Source organism: Mobula hypostoma, chromosome 4, assembly GCF_963921235.1.
Source record: "Mobula hypostoma chromosome 4, sMobHyp1.1, whole genome shotgun sequence".
In the NCBI taxonomy this organism is placed as follows: domain Eukaryota; kingdom Metazoa; phylum Chordata; class Chondrichthyes; order Myliobatiformes; family Myliobatidae; genus Mobula; species Mobula hypostoma.
In genome coordinates this window covers 18,942,121-18,964,441 of record NC_086100.1, presented here as the reverse complement: position 1 = coordinate 18,964,441, position 22,321 = coordinate 18,942,121, and the positions used below count along the sequence as shown (strand labels likewise).

Genomic DNA, 22,321 nt, shown 5'->3' with positions numbered 1-22,321 from the left:
GTTGCATCTTTCCTGAAGCTCACCCCATTCCTAAAATGAGAAAGCAGATAGGATGGAGAATGGCCCCATAAATACTTCATTCAAACAATGTGTTTCATTGTTTAGATTTCAAACATCTTCTTGAAATGCGTCAAAAGCTGCTTTAACTATTGGGCAAATGTTTCCCAGGATTAAGCTGACTAGCCTCATAAATGGGCCTTTCAAATAAGGGTGTCTCATTTCCAAAGCTACACTTCGATAAAGTTGATTGTTCAGAATCAGGTTTACTGTCATTGGCAAGTCTTGAAATTTGTTATGCAAATATAACTAAGGATTCAAAGTACATTTATTATCAGAGTATGTATGCAGTATACAACCCTGAGATTCATCTTCCCACGGACAGCCACAAAACAAAGAAACACATGGAACCCGTTCAGAGAAAACATCAAACATCCAATGCTCAAGAAAAACAAATCACGCAAACAGCAAAAAACGAGTAAAAAGCACAGAATATAAAACATCAAACCACAGAGTCATTGAAACAATCTAGGATTGTTCAGTTTAGTTTAATTCTTATTTGTTCAATTTAGTGCTGTGTTGTTCATTGACTGCAGGCTACAGAGTTAGTCTGCCTTGATCAAAATCACGCAAAATAGCAATTTTTTTGAGTAACCACGAACATGAACTACATAATCCAATTCACAAACCACATTGATTAAACATTGCCTAAGACCTCAGACTCCAGCAGCATCGAGGGAGAAGGGGGAGATAGATATCAAATGCAGACAGCTTTCTCCAGCAACAGTGAGAGAGACAGACCGACCAGTCAAATGCAGTAGACGCTACTGAACACCCACTCACCTTCTGCCCTCATCCTCGTTGATTTCAATCTTGTTTGATGCATTCAATGGTGAAATCAACGAGAAATAGTTGATCATGGTCTTGTGCCCCAGGCTGCACCCTCCACTTGAAACCAATTACTCTAAGTTACAATAAAAATAAATCCTGCAAATGTGGAATAGCAAAGTAGTATTTGTGGGTTCATGGACCATTCAGAAGTCTGATGGCAAAGGGGAAAAGCTGTTCCTAAAATCTTCTTGAGGTTTCTGTACCTCCTCCCTGATAATAGTAGTGAGAAGAAGGCTTGTCCCAGATGGTGAAGGTCCTTAATGATAGATGCCACCTTCTTAGGCACTGCCTTTGAAAGATGTCCTTGATGGTGGGGAGGCTAGTGCTCGTAATAGATTTGCTGAGTTTACAATGCTCTGCAGCTTTTTCCTGATCCTGTGCATTGATACTTCCATACCTGGTGGTGATGCAACAGTCAGAATGCTTTCCACAGTATATTTGAAGATATTTGCTGGAGTCTTTGGTGACATACCAAATCTCCTCAAACTCCGAATGAAGTATAGACACTGGCGTGTCTTCATCATGATTACATCAATATGTTGGACCCAGGATTAGATACTCTGAGATGTTGATGCCTCGGAACTTGAAACTGCTCGCCTGCTTCACCTCAATGTGGATTGGTACATTCTGACTTCCCATTTCTGAAGTCCACTATCAGTCCTTTGTCTTGCTGATGTTGAGTGCAAAGACATCACTGCAACACCACTCGACCAGCCGATCTGTTTTGCTCCTGTACGTCTCCTGTTGCCATCTGAGATTCTGTCCGCTACAGTGGTTCCATTGCTGAATTTATTTATATGTAGCGTTTGAGCAGTGCCTAGCCCCACAGTTATGTGCGTAGAGAGTAGAATAGCTGGCTAAACATGCATCCTTAAGGTGCATGTGTTGAAAAGGAGATGTTATTTCTGATCCACACTGACTGTGACTCCCTGTGAGGAAGCCGAGGATCCAGTTGCAGAGGGAGCCACCGAGGCCCGGGGTTTGAAGGTCGTTGATTAGTACTGAGGAGATGATGGTGCTGAATGCTGAAATTCAAGTTTATTGTCATCTGTCTGTACATATACAGTATATAACCAAACAAATCAATGTTCTTCCGTCAGATGGAGATATCATCTCCATGAGACCTCTGTACTGGCAGAATGTTTGTTAGTCTCACAGCCTGAGGGAAGAAACTGTTACCCAGTCTGGCAGTCCTAGTCCTGGTGCTCCTGTACTTCCTTCCTGATGGTAGTGGGTCAAAAAGATTGTGGGATGGGTGGTAGGGGTCTTCAACAATGCTTAGGCCCCTTTATCTACATTGCTCCCAGTAAATGTCACAAATAGGAGGGCAGAGACCTTTGGTGATCCTCTTGGCAGTTGCTGTATTGTAATCAGTCACGGCAGCCTCATGTAGGTACGGCTTTTGTCCAGGTAATCCAAGGCCAAGTGGCGAGTCAGTGAGATTGCATCCACTGTAGACCTATTGTGGTGGCAGGCATATTGCAGGTCCAGGTCCTTGCTCAGAAAGGTTTATTCTGGCCATGGCCAACCTCATCACAGTAGATGTGAGTGTTTCTCGTTAGCAAATCAAAACTTCAAAAGCAGGTCCTTTCTGGATTTTGCTGTATGAATGTCATTACACTTAAAAATGAAAAAGTGGAAGGTCAATGCGGAACACTGTTTCTGATAATAAAGATGTATAATGAAACCCCGAAAAGCCTGGACCACTGCCCTTTTAGTTGGAATGCCCTTTTAGCTGAAACCACCTTTCAACAAAGATAGCATTATTCTGAGTTGGAAGGAAAACTCCTATGAAACAGCGCTAGTCTGATCCCACCTGGGGTGTGGTGATAAGTTCTGCTCATCAAATGGTTGCAGATACAGACGTTAATCAGAAGATGGTGCAGAACAACTAAATTGATGGTAGCAATTAGATTAAATTATGAATGATAACTATGGAACATTTAACAGTGTAGTGTTAATAGCTCTAATGCTCATAAAGTGGTGACCCAACTCTGTTAGCATAATACTGTATTCTTCTCTTTCATTCGCTCATCTATCTACTGCATTAGCTTTCTCTGTTTAATTTTGCCTTTGTGTTTCTGAACTAATTTAGTTTCTTAAGACTGCATCACTCTTGATAGAAAAGTCTTGACTAATGATGCTGACTCTCTTTGAATGATAAATGTGGGAGCCAGTCCCACTGTATTAATTACTCAACACCATAACTTAGCATTCTATTTTGAAGTGTAATCATTAATTTTGTTTCTTGTTTGTGCTCAATGTTCCTTTGTAGCTGTTGCCAGTATTTTGTTAAACCTATAATAGCTACTGATCTGTGAATAGAATGCTTTTTTAATTTTCCCCTAGTTGAACGCATTTTGTTGGCAGGTTTATAAGTGTGAAATCGCTTTATCTGAATCCAGTCTTTAAGTGTCTGCTCCTTTCTGGATTTCATCAACATTTTATGCAAAAATTGTGGAACTTAAAATCAGCAGACCTTTACAAAGCTTTGACAATTTTCCTAAAAATCTGTTATAACTGTTAATATCTTACTGTAATTCACAGTTTTCCGTCAGATGGAGATATCATCTGCTAGATGAGGGCGGAACGTCGACTCAGACCATGAGAGGCCAGCGTTGGGCATTTTCATGCCTTACAAGGCGCAGATTGGAAGTCTGTGTGGGGCGCCACTCCTCGCACAGACTAGAGCAATGTGTGATTAAGCACCTTGCTCAAGGGCACAAACATGCCGCCACAGCTGAGGCTCGAACTAGCGACCTTGAGATAACTAGACGAACGCCTTAACCACTTGGCCACGTGCCAGATGAAGAGGTGAATAACATTCCAGAGTACCGAAAATCTGAAGTTTAAAATCAATAGAAATGAAGCACATTCATAAATATCAGGCTTAATCCCCCATCAGAAATGTGTAATGGAGAATTTGTTAGTTGAATCCTTGACATGAGGTTTGCATGTTAACAAACCTGGAGTTGTTACTAACACACACAAAATGCTGGAGGAACTCAGCAGATCAGGCAGCATTGTAGGATGGGAATAAACAGTTAACATTTTAGACCAAGACCCTTCATCAGGACTGTAAAGGAAGGGGGCTGAAGCCAGAATAAGATAATGCGGGGAAGCAGAGGAGTACAAGCTGGCAGGTGATAGGTGAGCAACACACACTAAATGCTGGAGGAACTCGGGCCAGGCAGCAGCGATGAAAAAGAGTACAGTCAATGTTTCGGGTGGTTTTGGCCCAAAACGTTGACTATACTCTTTTCTATAGATGCTGCCTGGCCTTCTGAGTTCCTCCGGCATTTTGTGTGCGTTGCTTGGATTTCAAGCATCTGCGGATTTTCTCTTGTAGGTGATGGGTGAGAACAGCTGAGCGGAATGTGGATGAGTGGGGAAGGTAGGAGGAAGTAAGAAGCAGGGAGGTAACAGGTGGAAGACATAAAGGGTAAAAGAAAGATGATTCTGATAGGAGAGGGCAGTGGACCATAGCGTAACTGGAAAGCCATGGGGAACCATAGGGAGGTGATGAGCAAGTGAGGAGAAAAGAAGGAATGAGAGAGGAACCAGAATGAGGGAAAACAAAAAAAGGAGGGGGGGAACAGAAGGGAGTGGAAGTTAGAGGAATGAATGTTCATGCCATCAGGTTGAAGACTCCCCAGATGGAATATGAGGGGTTGCTGAGTTCCTCCTGCATTTTGTGTGTGTTTTTTGAGGATTTCCAGCATCTGTAGGATTACTCAAGGCAAGAGGCTGACTCAATCCCATTGTTCTCTGATCCTGGGTCCTCAACTTGATTTTTTTCTTTGATATTAAAAAATAGTATAACGCGTTTCTCTGTGTTTCCACAGTACTCTATATTTAACATAATTAATATTTTCAATATTTAATGTTTAGAAACATTTATTCAAAATACAATATGTAAAGGATTGGGCTTCTTCACGAAAGAGAACTGAGATTGATAAAGGCCTGTAAAATAAAAAAAACGGGAAATGTAAAGCTATTTCTAATTGTGAGAAAGACTAGAACCAGAAGTAAAAATCCAATATTGATTTTCAAGGACTGGCTACAGACAGAATACTTAAATGTGGAACTCAGTACCACATTGAATGATTGAACTGAGTATCACCTCTTAATTGGGGGAAGCTAGATGAAAAGGAACGTAAAGAACAAAGTTGGACAACTGAAGGTAGGAAGAAAAGACACAGAGAGCAGAAACCCAGGATAGTTTGGGCCAATTACCCATTGTTATGTTGTCCACTTTAAATGGCTCACAAAAAAGTCACGTTAAGGTTAGGAAATGGTCTTAAGAGGAAACCTTGGAGAAATAGTTCACGTGACTGTTGATTTGGTAATTGGAGAGTTTTCTGATTGTTAGGCAGGAAATCAGAAACTTTAGCCATGTGTGTTTGCCATTGTTCTAATTTTTCCTTACTTGAACTCTACATTTCAATTGTTGGAAAATATTTCATGACTCAGTTTCTCTTTTCCACCACAGGATAGTTTTATAAGACACAAGAGGATCTGCAGGAAATCTAAAACAACATTAAAAATGCTGGGGGATTTCAGCAAGTTGAGCAGCATCTATGGCGAGGAATAAACAGTCGACATTTCAGATGAAGGGTCTCAGCCTAAAATTTCAACTGTTTATTCCTCTCCATAGATGCTGTCTGACTTGAGTTGCTCCAGCACTTTGGTGTTTTGGTCAGAGCTATGGATAGAAAAATTACAAGGGATATGGGCTAAATGCATCTATTATAATGAATGGGAATGTACTACTACCAGGTTAGTCTTGCAGAATGTGGGGCCACTGATGTCAGTGGAAGTGTCTCAGTCCAGTACTTTGTTTGTTCCTCTCCATAGATGCTGCTTGACTTTTGAGTTGTTCCACCACTTTGTGTGTGTTGCATTTTATAAGAGCATTGTGGCACTTAGCAACTAATCAAATAATTGACTTGAAAAGAAAGCAAGCATCAAAGTTGATTGTGTTTTCCATCATTAAGACCTCTTTTTATTGTTTTACCTTTGCTCTTCCTTGCAGTCTGAATACTTGGTGCTGTGTAGTATTATCAACCCTTTACAGCAACTATTTTTGAAACCTCTGATTCTTTTTCTGTAAAGAAAATAGCTTTGATTCACCATCATGATACCAATGAAGTTTTATGGGTGTCTGTAATTTCAGTTTGTGTAGAAAACCTGCTACCTTCAATCATTGTACAGGTTTAAAAGTTATGATGTGTGCGTGAATCTGCCTTTTAACCAGCTCTCATTTTGCTTTGAAAGTTTAAAAAAAAGAAGCTGCACATATTGAAAATCTGAAATAAAAGCATAAAATGCTGCATAGATTCAGCAGGTCAGATATGTCCAATATTCCAACTTGACATCAAACATTAACTGTTTCGCGGATGCTGCCTAACCTGAGTTTTACAGATGTTTTTATTTGTTATCTTGATTTGGTTTTATATAACTATAAACACAAGTAACTATGTCTAACCCTAGCATATTTTCATTAATAAACCTCAAGGAATATAACTTGCATTCTCAATGATTTATTTTTATTTCATGTTTTAATTAATGTCTTCTCATCTAGATCTCAAGAGTTAATCACTATATTTTGACTCTCAGTCAGGATTATAACACTGTAACTACAGACTGGATTTTCTGGAACATGGAGGAAAAGGCTGGCTATTTTTGAGAATTTTCCTTCCTTTACCTAATTATTAGTCAAAAAAGGTGATGGTAGAGTTAAAAGAGATCCTGTTTTGTCACAGGATAGAAAAATGTGATGAAAGTATTCAGCGCCCCTACATGGTTCCTGACTAAATTCAGCTTCAGGTTCATTTATCACATGTACATCAAAACATACAGTGAAATGTGCTGTTTATGTTAACAACCAATATTACCTAAGGATGTATTGGAGGCAGCTTGCAAGTGTCGCCACACATTCTGGCACCAGCATAGCATGCAGAATAACACAAGCAACAGCAACACAACAACAACAACAACAAAACAAAACAGGAACAGCAAAGCAAACCCCTTTTCCACTCTCCTTCCCATTGACGCACAAAGGCAGGCCTCCAACCTCAGGATAGGCCGCCTCCCCAATCCTTGGCCCCACACTCTCATTCTCGCAGCCTACTTTGATAGAGACCTGGGAGCAGATTACCTTTCTTCCGATGCAGGATATTGTTATCCCTATGCAATCACAAAAGGGCTAAGAGTAAAAGGCAATGATTTCATCTAAAGCAAATAGAAACATAGAAAATAGGTGCAGGAGTAGGCCATTCGGCCCTTCAAGCCTGCACCGCCATTCAGTATGATCATGGCTGATCATCCAACTCAGAACCCTGTACCTGCCTTCTCTCCATACCCCCTGATCCCTTTAGCCACAAGAGCCATATCTAACTCCCTCTTAAATATAGCCAATAAACTGGCCTCAACTGTTTCCTGTGGCAGAGAATTCCACAGATGATTTATTGTGGCCTTGTACATTTCAACAATTAAGATAGTAGTTTAAAAGGACACTGCATTCCATTCCTCAGTGTTCATGTTTTGGGTATTTTTTTTGGTCTGTAACCACATTTCATAAAATATACATATTAGAAAAGTGAGACTGAAAATAAATAAGATAACTACAGTTACTTTTTAAATTTTACATTAGTTTTCAAGTCTCAAGTATAAACTAGGGTCGACAAACCTCTCTGAAAGTCAGAGGTTCCCACATTTAGGTGTTCTTTCCCTAAAATAGAAAATTCAGTACTTTCAAGATTCGATTTAGTTAGGTTAGCCGAATTTGTCACACACATATCAAAACATATAGTGAAGTGTGTTGTTTTTTGTTGTCGGATCTGACTGTTTAATTCTTAGATTAGACTGTTTAATTGTTGTTTTCTTTGCTGCTTAACAATTAATTGTCTGCTTGTACTTTATATAATTATATACAAATAACTGCTTACTATGCTTCCTAGTGGTCACAGTATGTATTTGCAGTTGTTCAATGTTCCCCCTAGCAGTTATATTTGTCTAATTCTGGGAAATTCCAGAAGCTTCTCTTGGTGCTGCATTATTTGAATATGAGCTTTCCCATTGGTTGACTTTTATCTACAAATTTGAATGGAATTTTCTCATCCGTGGTATAAAAATAGCTGACCGCAAGGTACCAACATCTTAGTCTCTTAGTTCTTGGTTGTTAGTTCTTTTGTCTCTCCCTGTTCATTTCAATTTCTCTTTGTTCTATTAATGCTTAATAAAACAATTGTGAAGTCTCTTTCCTGACTTCTGAAAGAACCTTGGATTAAAACATCAAAATCCAACAGTGTCAATGACCAACTGGTCCAAGGATGTGCTGGGGGCAGCCCACAAGTGTTGCCATGCTTCCAGTGCCAACGTAGCATGCCCACAACTCTTAATCCATATGCCTTTGAAATATGGGAGGGAACCAGAGGAAATCCACAAGGTAACAGGGAGAAAGTACATAGTTTTTACAGAGAGTGGCGGGAATTGTGGTGATATAAAGTGTTACACTAACCACTGTGCCACTTTGCTGGCACATTATATGACAAGCCTTCAATATGTGAGGTGAGGTGTTCTGCAGGAAGGTTCAGACTCAGTGATGTTCCCCAAGACTGGCAGCTTGCACTTGGGAAGACTGGAATTTTCAGCTTTCAGCATTTGAAATCAGTGGAGGTGGTTCCTAAAATAAGTAGTTCCATTTCTTGTTTTCTTCCCTTCCTCTGATCATTGCAGCCTTGTGATTCTTGATGCAGTTACTGAGGTCACAAAACAAATGCTCAACTACACAAGGGACCTAACCTTTATAAGGTAAAAGTAGAAATGGTTGTGCAGGTCATAGAAGCAGATACGTGATAGGATGCATGTGATCGGGCATCACAGTCAGGGGTGCCATGTGGTCAAGAGTCTCACATTTCAAACGTTCAGACCTAGAGTAAAGCTGAGCAATTGCTGTTATGCTGCTAAAATGAACATTATGTTCACTGAAATAAATATCGTAGTGATCACGTGTGAATGTCAGTCATTTTACTGGCAAAAAATTGATCTTCCTCTAATCTCACATCAAAGTTGCTGGTGAACGCAGCAGGCCAGGTAGCATCTCTAGGAAGAGATACAGTCAACGTTTCAGGCCGAGACCCTTCGTCAGGACTAACTGAAGGAAGAGCTAGTAAGAGATTTGAAAGTGGGAGGGGGAGGGGGAGATCCAAAATGATAGGAGAAGACAGGAGGGGGAGGGATGGAGCCAAGAGCTGGGCAGGTGATTGGCAAAAGGGATATGGAAGGACCAGCAACTTTGATGTGTGTTGCTTGAATTTCCAGCATCTGCAGAATTCCTCGTGCTTCCTCTAATCTGATGATTTTTGTTTTAATTGTTCCAATAATGATGGGTTTAGCTGCTTATTTTGGCTGGGTTCATGATTTAGGTTGGAGTTGAGGAATAATTATACTAGGAGACACGAGACATAGGAGCAGAATTAGGCCATTTGGCCATTGAGTCTGCTGTGCAATACTGTTGTGGATTGTGTAGGGTAGCCTCCCACATGGGTACGTAGCAGGTTCCATTGTCATTATTGACCCATTCTACTCAGATGGCTTTTACTGCTTTCATGTGCTGCACTCTATCAAGCAGGCACATGGCAGACAGAGAGCCATTTGCTTAAAGAAGCAAGGCCAATTATTTTTAAACAGTAGCAAAAAGAAAGCTAAAAGTTCTAAAAGTCTAAGTTATCCACGAAACAGAAGTTTTAACAGTCTTTTGATTGCATCTCTTTAGGGTAAAGGGGCTCAAATATTTCAACTGAGGATGTACATATGCCCTTCGAGCAACTTATGTTGTTCAAATGTATATTTTAATCCTGAACACAATGTTTTATTATGTTCCAAAAGTTAAGTATTTATCACACAAGTAATGGGGAAAGATTGTAAATTCTAGTTTCACAGGTCTTGACAAATGTTCTGTGTCATGACTTAGAGCTGACAGGATGAATGAAGTGTTTTAGTTTAGGGTTACTGGGAAAATTGATGGATCAGATGTGCAATGGGAACTTTTGCCAGTTCCTGTGCTGTGCTGAATTCACTGTCTTGGTAAGAAAGTAAGTATTGGTGTTTGTTGGTTGTTTATTTTTCTTCTAGCTCAACCTAAGAATTGGATGAGGATGTTCTTCAGATGTGCAGATTAACCTTCCTGTATTTTTTTCTTGCCCTCTTAGGTTTTGAATGCACAGCGAGCTGGATACAAAGCTGCCATTGTATACAATGTTGATTCTGATGATCTTATCAGTATGGGGTCCAATGATGGTAAGTAAGCTGTTAATGTAAGTAAATGAGCAGTGGAAGGAGTTCACATCCATGATCTCTGCTGGGACAGTAGCAGACTGCAGAACTACAGAAAATATATATAAAAAAGAGTCAGGATATCTGAGCAACACAAAGTTGCTGGTGAACGCAGCAGGCCAGGCAGCATCTCTAGGAAGAGGTGCAGTCGACGTTTCAGGCCGAGACCCTTCGTCAGGACTAACTGAAGGAAGAGTGAGTAAGAGATTTGAAAGTTGGAGGGGGAGGGGGAGATCTAAAATGGTAGGAGAAGACAGGAGGGGGAGGGATAGAGCCAAGAGCTGGACAGGTGATTGGCAAAAGGGATACGAGAGGATCATGGGACAGGAGGTCTGGGAAAGGGGGGGGGGGACCCAGAGGATGGGCAAGGGGTATATTCAGAGGGACAGAGGGAGAAAAAGGAGAGTGAGAGAAAGAATGTGTGTATAAAAATAATTAACAGATGGGGTACGAGGGGGAGGTGGGGCATTCCCCAATCTGCAGTATGCAGGTGAATCTTAAGAACAGGATTGATCCACCTAGCATGCTGTGGTGCCTAATGAAGCAAGGTAACAAGGAAATCAAATAATGGGCAATAGGTACCACAGTAACGTAGTGGTTAGTGCGGTGCTTTTACCGTTTGAGGCGTTGGATTTCGGTGTTCAATTCCCACGCTGTCTTTAATGAGTTTGCACGTCCCTCCCATGCATACGTGGGAGTCTTCCGATTGCTTCAGTTTCCTCCCACGTTCCAAAGATGTACTGGTTAGTAGGTTAATTGGTCAGCATAAGTTGTGCTAGGATTAGCTGGGGTTAAGTGGGTGGGTTGCTGAGCGATGTGGCTCATTGGGCCAGAAGGGCCTGTTCCACGCTGCATCCTCATTCAACAATACACATGTTTACAACTAAACGAAACAACGTTCCTCTGGGACCACGGTGCAAAGCACAGTGCATACAGCCCATAAAATAATATTAACAGATAGTAAAAATATTCTGTAGATGTACAAGTTGACATAAAGTGCATGCAAGGCATATAGTTAAATTTACAACAGTATAATGTGACTGCTGCTGTCATAAATCATCTGTGCTGGGTGGTAGCAGGGTGTTGAGAAGTCTCACAGCCTGGGGGAAGAAGCTGTTACCCAGCCTAACATTTCTTGTTCTTGTATTGTGGTACCTCCTGCCTGATGGCAGCCAGTCAAAGAGATTGTGGGATGGATGGAATTTTTGGGCATATCTTGTGCCTACTTGTGCTTCAACAAAAACGTCAATGCCTTGTTCATACAGAGGTAAGAAACAAGGATCAAGGATCAACTTGTATTTGCCATACACACTTACATGTATTAAGAATAGTGTTGAAGGAATGCTGAAGGAAAAACAATATCCAACAATTATAAAGAATTAGCTGCAAAAAGAATAATGAATTACATACAAAATAATGTTAGTGTTTAAAGTACAGATATGCAATAAAATGTGCATATTTACCAGCATGTATCTACAATGTAAACAGCATTATAAAAAGTGCTTTAAAGTGACTGAGGTAATAGGAGGAGGAGGTGGGGGGGGCTAATAAAATGGTTAGTCATATTAACAGTAAGGAAAGTGTAAAGCATGGGTCATCTAAGCTACAATATATTACTTAAAACAAAGAAATAAGAAATTTTGTTATTAAAATAATAGTGAATTTTCTGCTGTAGAAGTTCAGCCATTGATTTCGTTCTCTTTAAAGTGAAGGAGGATGAGAGATGATTTGATAGAGGTGTATAACATGATAAGAGGCTTGTATAAATTGAAGAGCCAGCACCTGTTTCCCAGGGTGGAAATGGATAATACAAGAGGGCACAGTATTAGGTGACTGGAGGAAAGTACACTCAGACCCCACATGGTTTTGATTCGTTATAATCCGGTTATTCAATTCTTTATTGAAATTTTTTTAAATGACAAAAATTCATTCTAAACAACACTTAAAACTTTCAAGAGCAGTGGCCATATCAGTAGACATCCAGTCAGCCAATGAGAGCGCTTTACATATGCTCTGAGCGACTCGCAGTCAATCACGTATTAATTCATGCTCTGCTTCCCCCGTGTGTGTAAATGTTCTTGCTCCCTTGCCAATTTATTCTATTTTTTTCCACTGATAAACTGCCTGCAACTTCCAGTGAGGGTAGAACATCTGAGATGTCTAGGAAAAGCATTAACATGGGTCTAAAACTGCAAGTGATACGACATGATGATGTTAGTGATGACGATGTTGAAGAGTTACTGCATTTTCATGGTGAGAGCCTTAATAACGAAGAGCTTCGAGAATTGGCAGAGCAGCGCATCCTGGGTGAATCTGAGGACGTGGATGCAGAAGAGGAAACACCAGCAAAAAACCTCACCACAGAATTCCTTGGCACTAACATCACCATGATCACCCAAATCATGGACCAGTTCATTGGTAATGACCCTGACCGGGAGCGAAGCAAAAAGGCAAATAGAGGTGTTCTCAACATGATCTCTTGCTTCATGAAAGGAAACTTAAGAGAAGGCAGTCGCATCGCAACACCTACCTGAAGAAGCCTAAGTTAGAGGAGGACCCATGGGTTGATCCCTCCTGTGAGATGTAATTGCCACCTCTGCTGCTGCTGCAATGTGTTGCTGCTCCACTGATGTACAGGTCAGGCCTATCTGCATGTCTGTTACTCCACGAATCACTGTGAATACATAAAATAAATCATATCTCAAGTTTGATTTTTTTAAAATCAGGCTTACATGTCCATTTATTTAATGTTATAATGACCCCATATGGCACTGGTTTACATAGCACTCCACCTCCAAGGAACACACATCCGCAGCGTTAAGTGGGGCCTGAGTGTATAGGGGATGTCAAAGGCATGTTTCTTTTTGCACAGAGTGGTGGGTGCATGAAAAGCACTGTAGGGTGGTGATAGAGGTAAGTACACCAAGGACAGTTAGGAAACTCTTAGATAGGTACACGGATGAAAGTAAAATGAAGGGCTATATGGAAGGGAAGGGTTAGATTGATCTTGGAGTAGGTTAAAATGTCGATACAACATTGTCGACTTTGTGCATCAACAACAAAAAAAATTGCCTCGTTCATACAGAGGTAAGAATCAAGGTCGCAGTGACCGTTGTCTGAGTGGACATAGAGTGGTGATCTTAAGGCCTTAGCTCTTCGAGGCTTCAGCAAAGGAAGGCCTCACTTGGAAAGAAAAGCTCAAATATTTTTTTCCTTCTCTTCTTTATATCTGCTCAGCTAGGCAGAGATGACAGGTGAGGTAGTACAATGCTCCTTTTGCTGGATGTGGGAAGGCAGGAAGACTTCCAGTATCCCTGACCAGTGCAATTGCGAGAGTGCATCAATAAGCTGCCTTAAGGAGTTGGAGTTGGAACTGGATGAACTCTGGATCATTCGGGAGGCTGAGGGGGTGATAGATAGGACATAAATAGAGAGGTAGTTACACCCAAGTTGCAGGACACAGGAAACTGGGTGACAGTCGGGAAGGGGAAAGGGGATAAGGAGCCACTGCAGAGTACACCTGTGGCCATCCCCCTCAACAACTTCGGATATTGTTTGTGGGGGGGGGCAGTGGGATGATCTAACAGAGGAAAGTCACAGTGGTTGGGTCTCTGGCACTGAATCTGCCTCTGTGAGGTTCTGCAGGTTCTGCGGGCCCGGGATATCTCTGATCAAGTCTTCAGCATTCTTGAGTGGGAGGGTGAATAGCCAGGGTCATGGTCCGTGTAGGTACCAATGACATGGGTAGGACAAGTGATGAGGTTCTGCATAGGGAGTTCAGGGTGTTAGGTGCTAAGTTGAAGGGCAGGATGTCCAGAGTTGTGATCTCAGGATTGCTACTCGTGCCATGTGCTAGTGAGGCTGGATCTAGGAAGATTATACAGTTTAATACATGGCTAAGGAGTTGGTGTAGGAGGGAGGGCATAAGATTTTTGGATCATGGGGCTCTCTTCTAGGAAATGTGGGACCTGTACAGAAGGGACTGTTTGCACCAGAACTGGAGGGGGATTAATAACATAGTGGAAAGGTTTGTTAATGCATGGTGAGGTTAAAACTAGAGTTGCAGGGGGATGGGAACCAGAGTGCCAGAACAGTTAGTGGAGAGGTTGTGGAGGCAGATGTTGGTAAGACCTCAAAGTTAGGAATCAAAAGGTTGAGAATGGTGTGACAAAATCAAAAAAGGTGAATATAGGACTGAATATGTTCTATTGCAGTATATGGAATAAGGAAGATGAACTTGCAGCACATGGAATCATGGCTGAAAAATTATAACTGGGAGCTTAATATCCAAGGATGCACATTATATTGAAAAGGTAGGCAAGAAGGCAGAGGGGCGGCATTGCTCTATTGGTAAAAAAAAAATTAAATCATTAGAAAGAAGTGACATAGGGTTGGAAGGTATTGAATCATTGTGGATAGAGCTAAGGAACTGCAAAGGTAAAAAGACCCTGTTGGGAGTTGTGTACAGACCCCCAAACAATAGTAAGGATTTTGCCTACAAATTACAATGGGAGATAGAAAATGCATGCCAAAAGGGCAATGTTACGATAGTCTTGGGAGATTTCCATATGCAGGTAGACTGGGGAAATCAGTTGGTGATGCATTCCAGCAAGGGGAGTTTCTAGGGTGCCTATGAGATGGCTTTTTAGAGCAGCTTGTGGTTGAGCCCACTAGAGGCTCAGCTTTCTGGATTAGGTGTTGTGCAATGAACCAGATGATTAGAGAGCTTAAGGTAAAAGAACCCTTAAAGGCAAGTGATCATAATATAATCAAATTCACCCTGAAATCTGAGAACGAGAAGCTAAAGTCTGGTGTATCAGTATTACAGTGGAGTAAAGGGAATTGCAGAGGCATGAGAGAGGTGTTGGCCATTGATTGGAAAAGGACACTGGCAGGGATGATGGCAGAGCAGCAATGCCTCAAATTTCTGGAAACAATTCCGAAGTCACAGGATATATACATCCCAAAGAAGAAGTATTCTAAAGGAAAGATGATACAACCGCGGTTAACAGAGAAGTCAAAGCCAACATAGAAGCCAAAGAGAGGGCATATAATAGAGCAATGATTAGTGGGAAATTAGAGGATTGGGAATCTTTTAAAAACCAACAGAAGGCAACTAAAAAAAGTAATTAAGAAGGTAAAGATGGATTATGAAAGTAAGCTAGCTGATATTATTAAAGAGAATACCAAAAGTTTCTTCAGCTTCATAAAGTGTAGAAGAGATGCGAAAGTGGATATAGGACCGCTGGAAAACAATGCTGGAGAGGTAGTATTGGGGGACAATGAAGTAGCGGATGAACTAAATAAGTATTTTGCATCAGCCTTCACTCTGGAAGACACCAGCAGTATGGTGGAAGTTCCAGGTGTCAGGGGTCATGAAGTGTGTGAAACTACCATAATTAGAGAGAAGGTTCTTAGGAAACTGAAAGGTCTGAAGGTAGATAAGTCACGTGGACCAGATGGTGTACACTGCCAAATTCTGAAAGAGGTGGCTAAAGAGATCGTGGAGGCATTAGTAATGATCTTTCCAGAATCACTAGATTCTGAAATGGAAAATTGCAAATTTCACTCCTTTATTTATAATAAAGGGAATTATAGACCAGTTAGTCTGACCTCAGTGGTTGGGAAGATGTTGAAGTCGATTCTTAAGGATGAGGTCTCAGGGTACTTGGAGGCAGATGATAAAATAGGCTATAGTCAGCATGGATTCCTCAAGGGAAAATCTTCCCTGACAAATCTTTTAGAGTTCTTTGAAGAAATAACAAGCAGGATAGACAAAGGAGAATCGGTTGATGTGTACTTGAATTTTCAGAAGGCCTTTGACAAGTTGTCACTCAAGGCTGCTTAACAAGCTACAAAACCATGTTGTTAAAAGAAAGATTCTAGCATGGATAAAGCAGTGGCTGATTGGCAGGAGGCAAAGAGTGTGGGAATAAAATAGCCTTTTCTGACTGGCTGCCAGTGACTAGTGGTGTTCCACAGTGGTCTGTTTTGGGACCAATTCTTTTTATGTTATATGTCAATGATTTGGATGATGGAATTGATGGCTTTAATGTAGAGTTTGCATTCAATATGAAGATAGGTGGAGGAGCAGGGTAGTTTTGAGAAAGTAGAGAGGCTTGATGGGTCAAATGGCCTAATTCTGCTCCTATGTCTAATGGTTTTGTGGCCCAAGGTCTTGCACTGTACTGTTCTCTCTTCTAAACAAAAGAAGGGCAAGTTATTTTGCCCATTATACTTGTTTTGCCATTGGTTAGGATCATACTTTATTTAACTTCAGTGCTAACTTTCCTATAGAAAGCGTATTGTATATGCATTGATCTCCATAATTTCCAAAATTCTTTCTATCTCTAAAACATGCTCAGTGATTGAACCCATAGAACTCCTAGGGTAGATAATTAGTGATTCATTTAATTCTAGGTGAAGTAATTTTCTATTGCTTGTGGTGATGTTGAATGGCCAGTCCTTTGAGATCATGATAATCATCGCTGGATAGCCCAGGCAAGATAAACTTCATTCCTTCATTTGTCCTGTCAAACTATGGGCAAAAAGAATTATTCATTTCTGTGAGATCACCTCTCGTTCTTTTCAACTTGAGCAGATAGAATCAATCTGCTTCATCTCTCTTCGTGGCATAAACCTGCCAACCCAGAAGCAAACTGTCACGCTCAGTCTATCACAACTATATGCTTCTTTGTGAATGACCATCGCTGTGTATAGTATTTCAGCGTGCTTTCTGTAATTAGAACAGATCGCTTCTACTCTTGCAGTCACTGCCTTCTTAATTGCTATTGAACCAACATGTTAACTCAAAGCTCAAAGTAAATTCATTATCAGAGTACATGTATATCACCATATACAAACTTGAGATACATATTCTTGTGGGCATATACACTAAATTCAAGATAGAATCAGTAAAAGGCTGCACCCAACAGGATGGATAAATGACCAATATACAAAAGATAACAAACTGCAAATACAAAAGAGAAAAAAATAATATGCAATAAATTTTGAGAACCTGGAATGAAGAGTGTGAATGTGAGTCCCTGGGTTCATTGAACAGTTCAGTAATGGGGCAAGTGAAGTTAACCCTTCTGGTTCAGGAGCCTGATGGTTGAGAGCTATACTTCATGAGGAGTATGAGAAGATTTGATATGTCAACAAAAACACTTGAAAATTTCTAACTGGATGTATCACTGTTTCGTATGGGCGGGTGGGGGGTGGTGCGGGGTGCGACTGCACAGTATTGAAGTAAGCTGCAGAGAACCAGCTCCATCATGAGCACTAGCCTTGGTAGTATCCAGGACACCTTCAAGGAGCGATGCCTCAAAAAGGCAGTCTTCGTCATTATGGATCCCCGTCACCCAGGTGGTGGCTTGTTCTTATTGTTACCATCAGGAAGGAGGCACACGTTCAACAATTCAGTTATAGCTTCTTCCCCTCTGCCATTTGATTTCTGAATGGACATTGAACCTATGAACACCATCCTGACGAAGGGTCTCGGCCTGAAACGTCGACTGCGCCTCTTCCTATAGATGCTGCCTGGCCTGCTGCGTTCACCAGCAACTTTGATGTATGTTGCTTGAATTTCCAGCATCTGCAGAATTCCTGTTGAACACCATCTCATACTAATTTCTAATTTTGAATTACTATTTAATTTAGTATATATAATATACTTACTGTAATTCAATTTTTTTCCTCTGTTATTGTATATTGCATTTTTCTTCTGCCATAAAGTCAACAAATTTCACGACACATGCCAGTGATATTTAACCTAATTCTGATTCTAATTGTATTTAGTGTGATATCTAATAGGCTGTACATTGATGTACCCTGGGAATAGCAGATAAAAAGGAATGCAGGGTGCTGTTTAAATTTGTATAGTCCTGTTCTGTCTCCTGAGAGAAGTGAGGAAAGAGTTAATATTTTTGAGAATGCAAGATCACTCCCAGAATTCCCCACTCTGAGACATTCCAGGACATCGGTTTAACTAACTGCATTGCCTACATGTTGTCCTTTGGCCCCCAAAAGAACAGAGAATATCTTTTTGCTTTACTTATTTTATAGTTATGCTTATCCCTGTAATCTTTAGTCCTTTTGAATTGAGAGTCTGTGTGATTAATCTGTTGACTTTGGATGTCTGTATTCAATTTTGACTCTACAGGAGAGGGAAGATACTGTAATGTGTTTGCTTATGCCTCTGCTACTCACTGCTTGGTTTTGTAATGCTCTCCTTTCCACCATACCTTCAATCTCCATTTGCCTGATTATTAGTCTCATATGTATGCAGTTCATATACTCCCTTCGGTACCACATGCTCATTATAGTTTATATTTGTTGTCAGTTGGGGATAAAAGAAAATAATTACTAAAACTGAATTTTACATTTCTTATAAGGCCTGGGAGCAGAATCAGGCCATTCGACCTGTCATCAGCCATTCTATCATGACTGATATATTACCCATCCAACCCTATTCTCCTGACTTCTTTCTGAAACCTCTCCAACTTCCGACTGCTATCTGTTTTTAAAAAAATATTTGATGCCCTTACTAATCAAAACTCTGTCAACCTCCTCTTTAAATATACCCAACACTTGGCCTCCACATCCGTGTGTGCGAATGAATTCGACATATTCACCGTCCTCAGCCTAAAGTAGTTTCTCCTAATCTCTGTTTTAAAGGGACATCCTTGTATTCTGAGGCTGTGCCCTCTGGACCCATACTGCCCCACTATAAGAAACATCCTCTTCACGTCTACTCTATCTGGGCCTTTCAATATTCAATAGGTTTCAATGAAATACTCATTCTTCTAAACTCCAGTGAGTATAGGCCAATGGCCATCAAACACTCCCCATACATTAACCCTTTCATCCCCAGGGTAAGTCTCATTAACTTCCTCTGGGCTATAATCAATGCCAGCACATCCTTTCTTCGATAAGGGGCCCTAAACTGCTTATAATATTCCAAGTGCAATCTAACCGGTGCCTTATAAAACCTTATTATTCCTCATGATATTGAAGGCCATTTGGATTTTGATGTCAACCCAGTATTCCGAACAGCCTCATTTGTCTCATTTCCCATAGTTCCCAATAACCTGTTCTCTCTCACCTTCCCTTTAATTGCCTGTTGTTTCTCCCACCTATCTTCTGAATAATTTTACAGTGGCCAATTAAGCTAACAATCAGCATTTCTTTGGGACATGGGAAGAAACCCGAACAGCTAGGGAAAATCCATACAGTCATAAGGAGGGCTTGCAATTCCACATAGACATCAGTGAAATTTGAGATTAAACTTGTGTTGCTGGGCCTGTGGGACTGCACTTTCAGCTGCTGTCTACAATGATAAAATACTATATGCAAATAAACAAGATCTAGCTGTGTTCTTGAATCTTTTTTTGGCCACTAAGAAAATTATGTTTTTTTTTGTCTGATTGTTAAGAAATCCTTTATTGCATAAGAAATGGGAGTTGGCCACCTGGCCTACCATTCAATATCAGTGCTCCTCTGGCCACAGACTCAGCTCCATCTACCTGCCTTTTCCCCAAAACCCTTAATTCCACTGTTATGCACAAATATAACAGTCTGAAATATAATTAAAGTAGCCTGTGGAGAATTTAATTTTCATTTTCTGGGCGAAACAGTTCCTCCTCATCTGTCCTAAATCTACTCCCCCTAATCCTAAGGCTATATCCTTTTTTCTAGTCTTACCAAGCAGTGGAAATATCTTGCCCACGTCTATCATATCTATCCCTTTCATAATTTAAATGTTGCAATAAGATTACTTTCATTCTTTTGAATTCCAACAAGCATAGTCTCAGGCGCCCCAATATAGTGAATCACCTCAAGTAAGGAGAATAGAAATGCCCACAATTCTCCAGGTGTAGCTTTACCAGTACCCTGAATTCCAGCAAATATTAAATCGCCTGGGACTATGTAACATAATCTCCCTGCTCCAGAACCAAAAGACACAGTCCCAGTATAAAGGGACATCCCTTTAGAACAGAGTTGAGAAGAGGGTGGTGAATCTGTGAAATTCATTGCCACGGATGGCTGTGCACGTCAAGTCATTGGGTATAGTTAAAGCAGAGGTGTCAAAGGTTACAGGAAGAAGACAGGAGAATGGGGTTGAGAGGTATAATAAATCAGCATGGTGGAATGGTGGAGCAGACTTGATGGGTCAACTGTCCTAGTTCTGCTTCTATGTCTTACGGTCTGTTAAACATTAACTTTCATTGCTGGAGGGTCTGAATTTAAGAGACCATAAGACATGGGAGCAGAATTAAGACATTCAGCCCATCAAGTCTGCTCCACTCCTATTACACCTGCAGCCCAACCTTTTGTGATTCATGCGCAAGCATTCCCAATTCCCCCTGCATGAAAGCCCGTTGAAATCTTAAACTGATTGAACACTCTGACCTTTTTTCTCTTCCAGCTTTGTACTGTATCTGCCAGACTCGCCCACTCATTTAACCTGTCTATATCACTACATCCTCTCTACAGTTTTCACTTCCATTCAGTTCGGTGTCATCAGTGTGCGACACTCAGCCATCGTGAACAGTTATGGGCCCAGCAACGACCCCTGTGGCACATCGCTCTCCACTGAATGCGATTGCATGCTCATTGCAAGTTTATTCAAATCAGGGATGACTATAGTATAACAAAGGGTTGAAAAAATTCTCAGAGAAGGAAGAAAAATTGCTCTTAAATTCCAAATATAAAACAAAACAGTCAGGCATCACCTGTTTGTTTATTTTCCAGTATCTACATACTTAAATTTAATGGGCACTTGCACAGGTCCCAGCTATGCCGGCCTTTTTGTCAGCTACGTGAAACAGTCTCCATGGAACTGGTGTTACTCCCCAACTTTTCCTATGCCACATCAGTGATTACATTGGTGCTGCTTCCTGGACCCTTGTGGAATTCGTTGACTTCATAAACTTTGCCTCCAACTTCCACCCTGCCCTCAAATTTACCTGGTCCATTTCCGTCACCTTCCTCCCCTTTCTCGATCTCTCTGTCTCTATCTCTGGAGATTGCTTATCTACTGATGTCTATTATAAACCTACTTACTCTCACAACTATCTGGACTATACCTCTTCCCACCCTGTTACTTGTAAAAATGCTATCCCCTTCTTTCAATTCCATTGTCTTCGCCACATCTCCCTTACTCCATCGTCAACGCTACCCTCAACTGCATCTCTTCCATTTCGCACACGTCTTCCCTCACCTCATCCTTGTGATATCCCACCAGGGATAGGGTTCCTTTTGTACTCACTTACCACCCACCAGCCTCTGCGTCCCGCACATAACTCTCAGTAACTTATGCCATCTCCAATGGGATCCCACCACCAAGCATATCTTTCCCACCCACCCACCTCCCCCCACCGCCCCACTTTCTGCTTTCCGCCAGGTTTGCTCCCTGCAAGACTCCCTTGGCCATTTGTCCCTCCTCACTGATCATCCTCCTTGCACTTATCCTTGCAAGTGGAACATGGGCTACACCTGCCCCTATACCACCGCCTTCATTCAGGGCCCCAAACAGTTCATCCAGGTGAGGTGACACTACTGTATCCACTGCTCCCGAGGTGGCCTCCGTATATCAGTGAGGCACGACATACATTGGGAGACCATTTCACCAAACAGCTACCAGAAAAAGTCTGCCAGGCAAAATGGGATCTCCCAGTGGCCACCCATTTTAATTCCACTTCCTGTTCTGATATGTCAGTCCGTGGCTTCCTCTGCTGTTGCGATGAGGCCACACTCCCACACTCACTTTGGAGGGGTAACACCTTGTATTCTGTCTGGGTAGCCTCCAACCTGCTGGTGTGGACATCGACTTCTCAAACTTCTGGTAATGCCCACCTGCTTCACTTCCCTCCCCACCATTCTTCATTCCCATTTTCCTCTCACCTTATCTCCTTACCTGCCCATCACCTCTCTCTGGTGCTCCTCCCCCTTTTTTCCCATGGCCTTTTGTCCTCTCTTATCAGATTCCCCCTTTTCCAGCCCTGTATCTCTTTCACCAATCAACTTCCCAGCTCTTCATCCCTCCCGGCTTCATCTATCACCTTGTGTTTCTTCCTCCCTTCCCCCTACC

The 22,321-nt window shown here is 41.4% G+C and overlaps 1 protein-coding gene across 2 annotated transcripts in view; it reads left to right on the top strand.

Moving 5' to 3' along the window:
* Positions 1 to 22,321, top strand: part of rnf13 (ring finger protein 13) — a 273,999-nt gene that overhangs the window by 154,119 nt on the left and 97,559 nt on the right. For both annotated transcript variants that reach the window (XM_063045368.1, XM_063045369.1), the window contains one exon: positions 10,104 to 10,191. In XM_063045368.1, the coding sequence (XP_062901438.1) occupies positions 10,104 to 10,191 (88 nt within the window). The remainder of the gene's footprint in view (positions 1 to 10,103; positions 10,192 to 22,321) is intronic.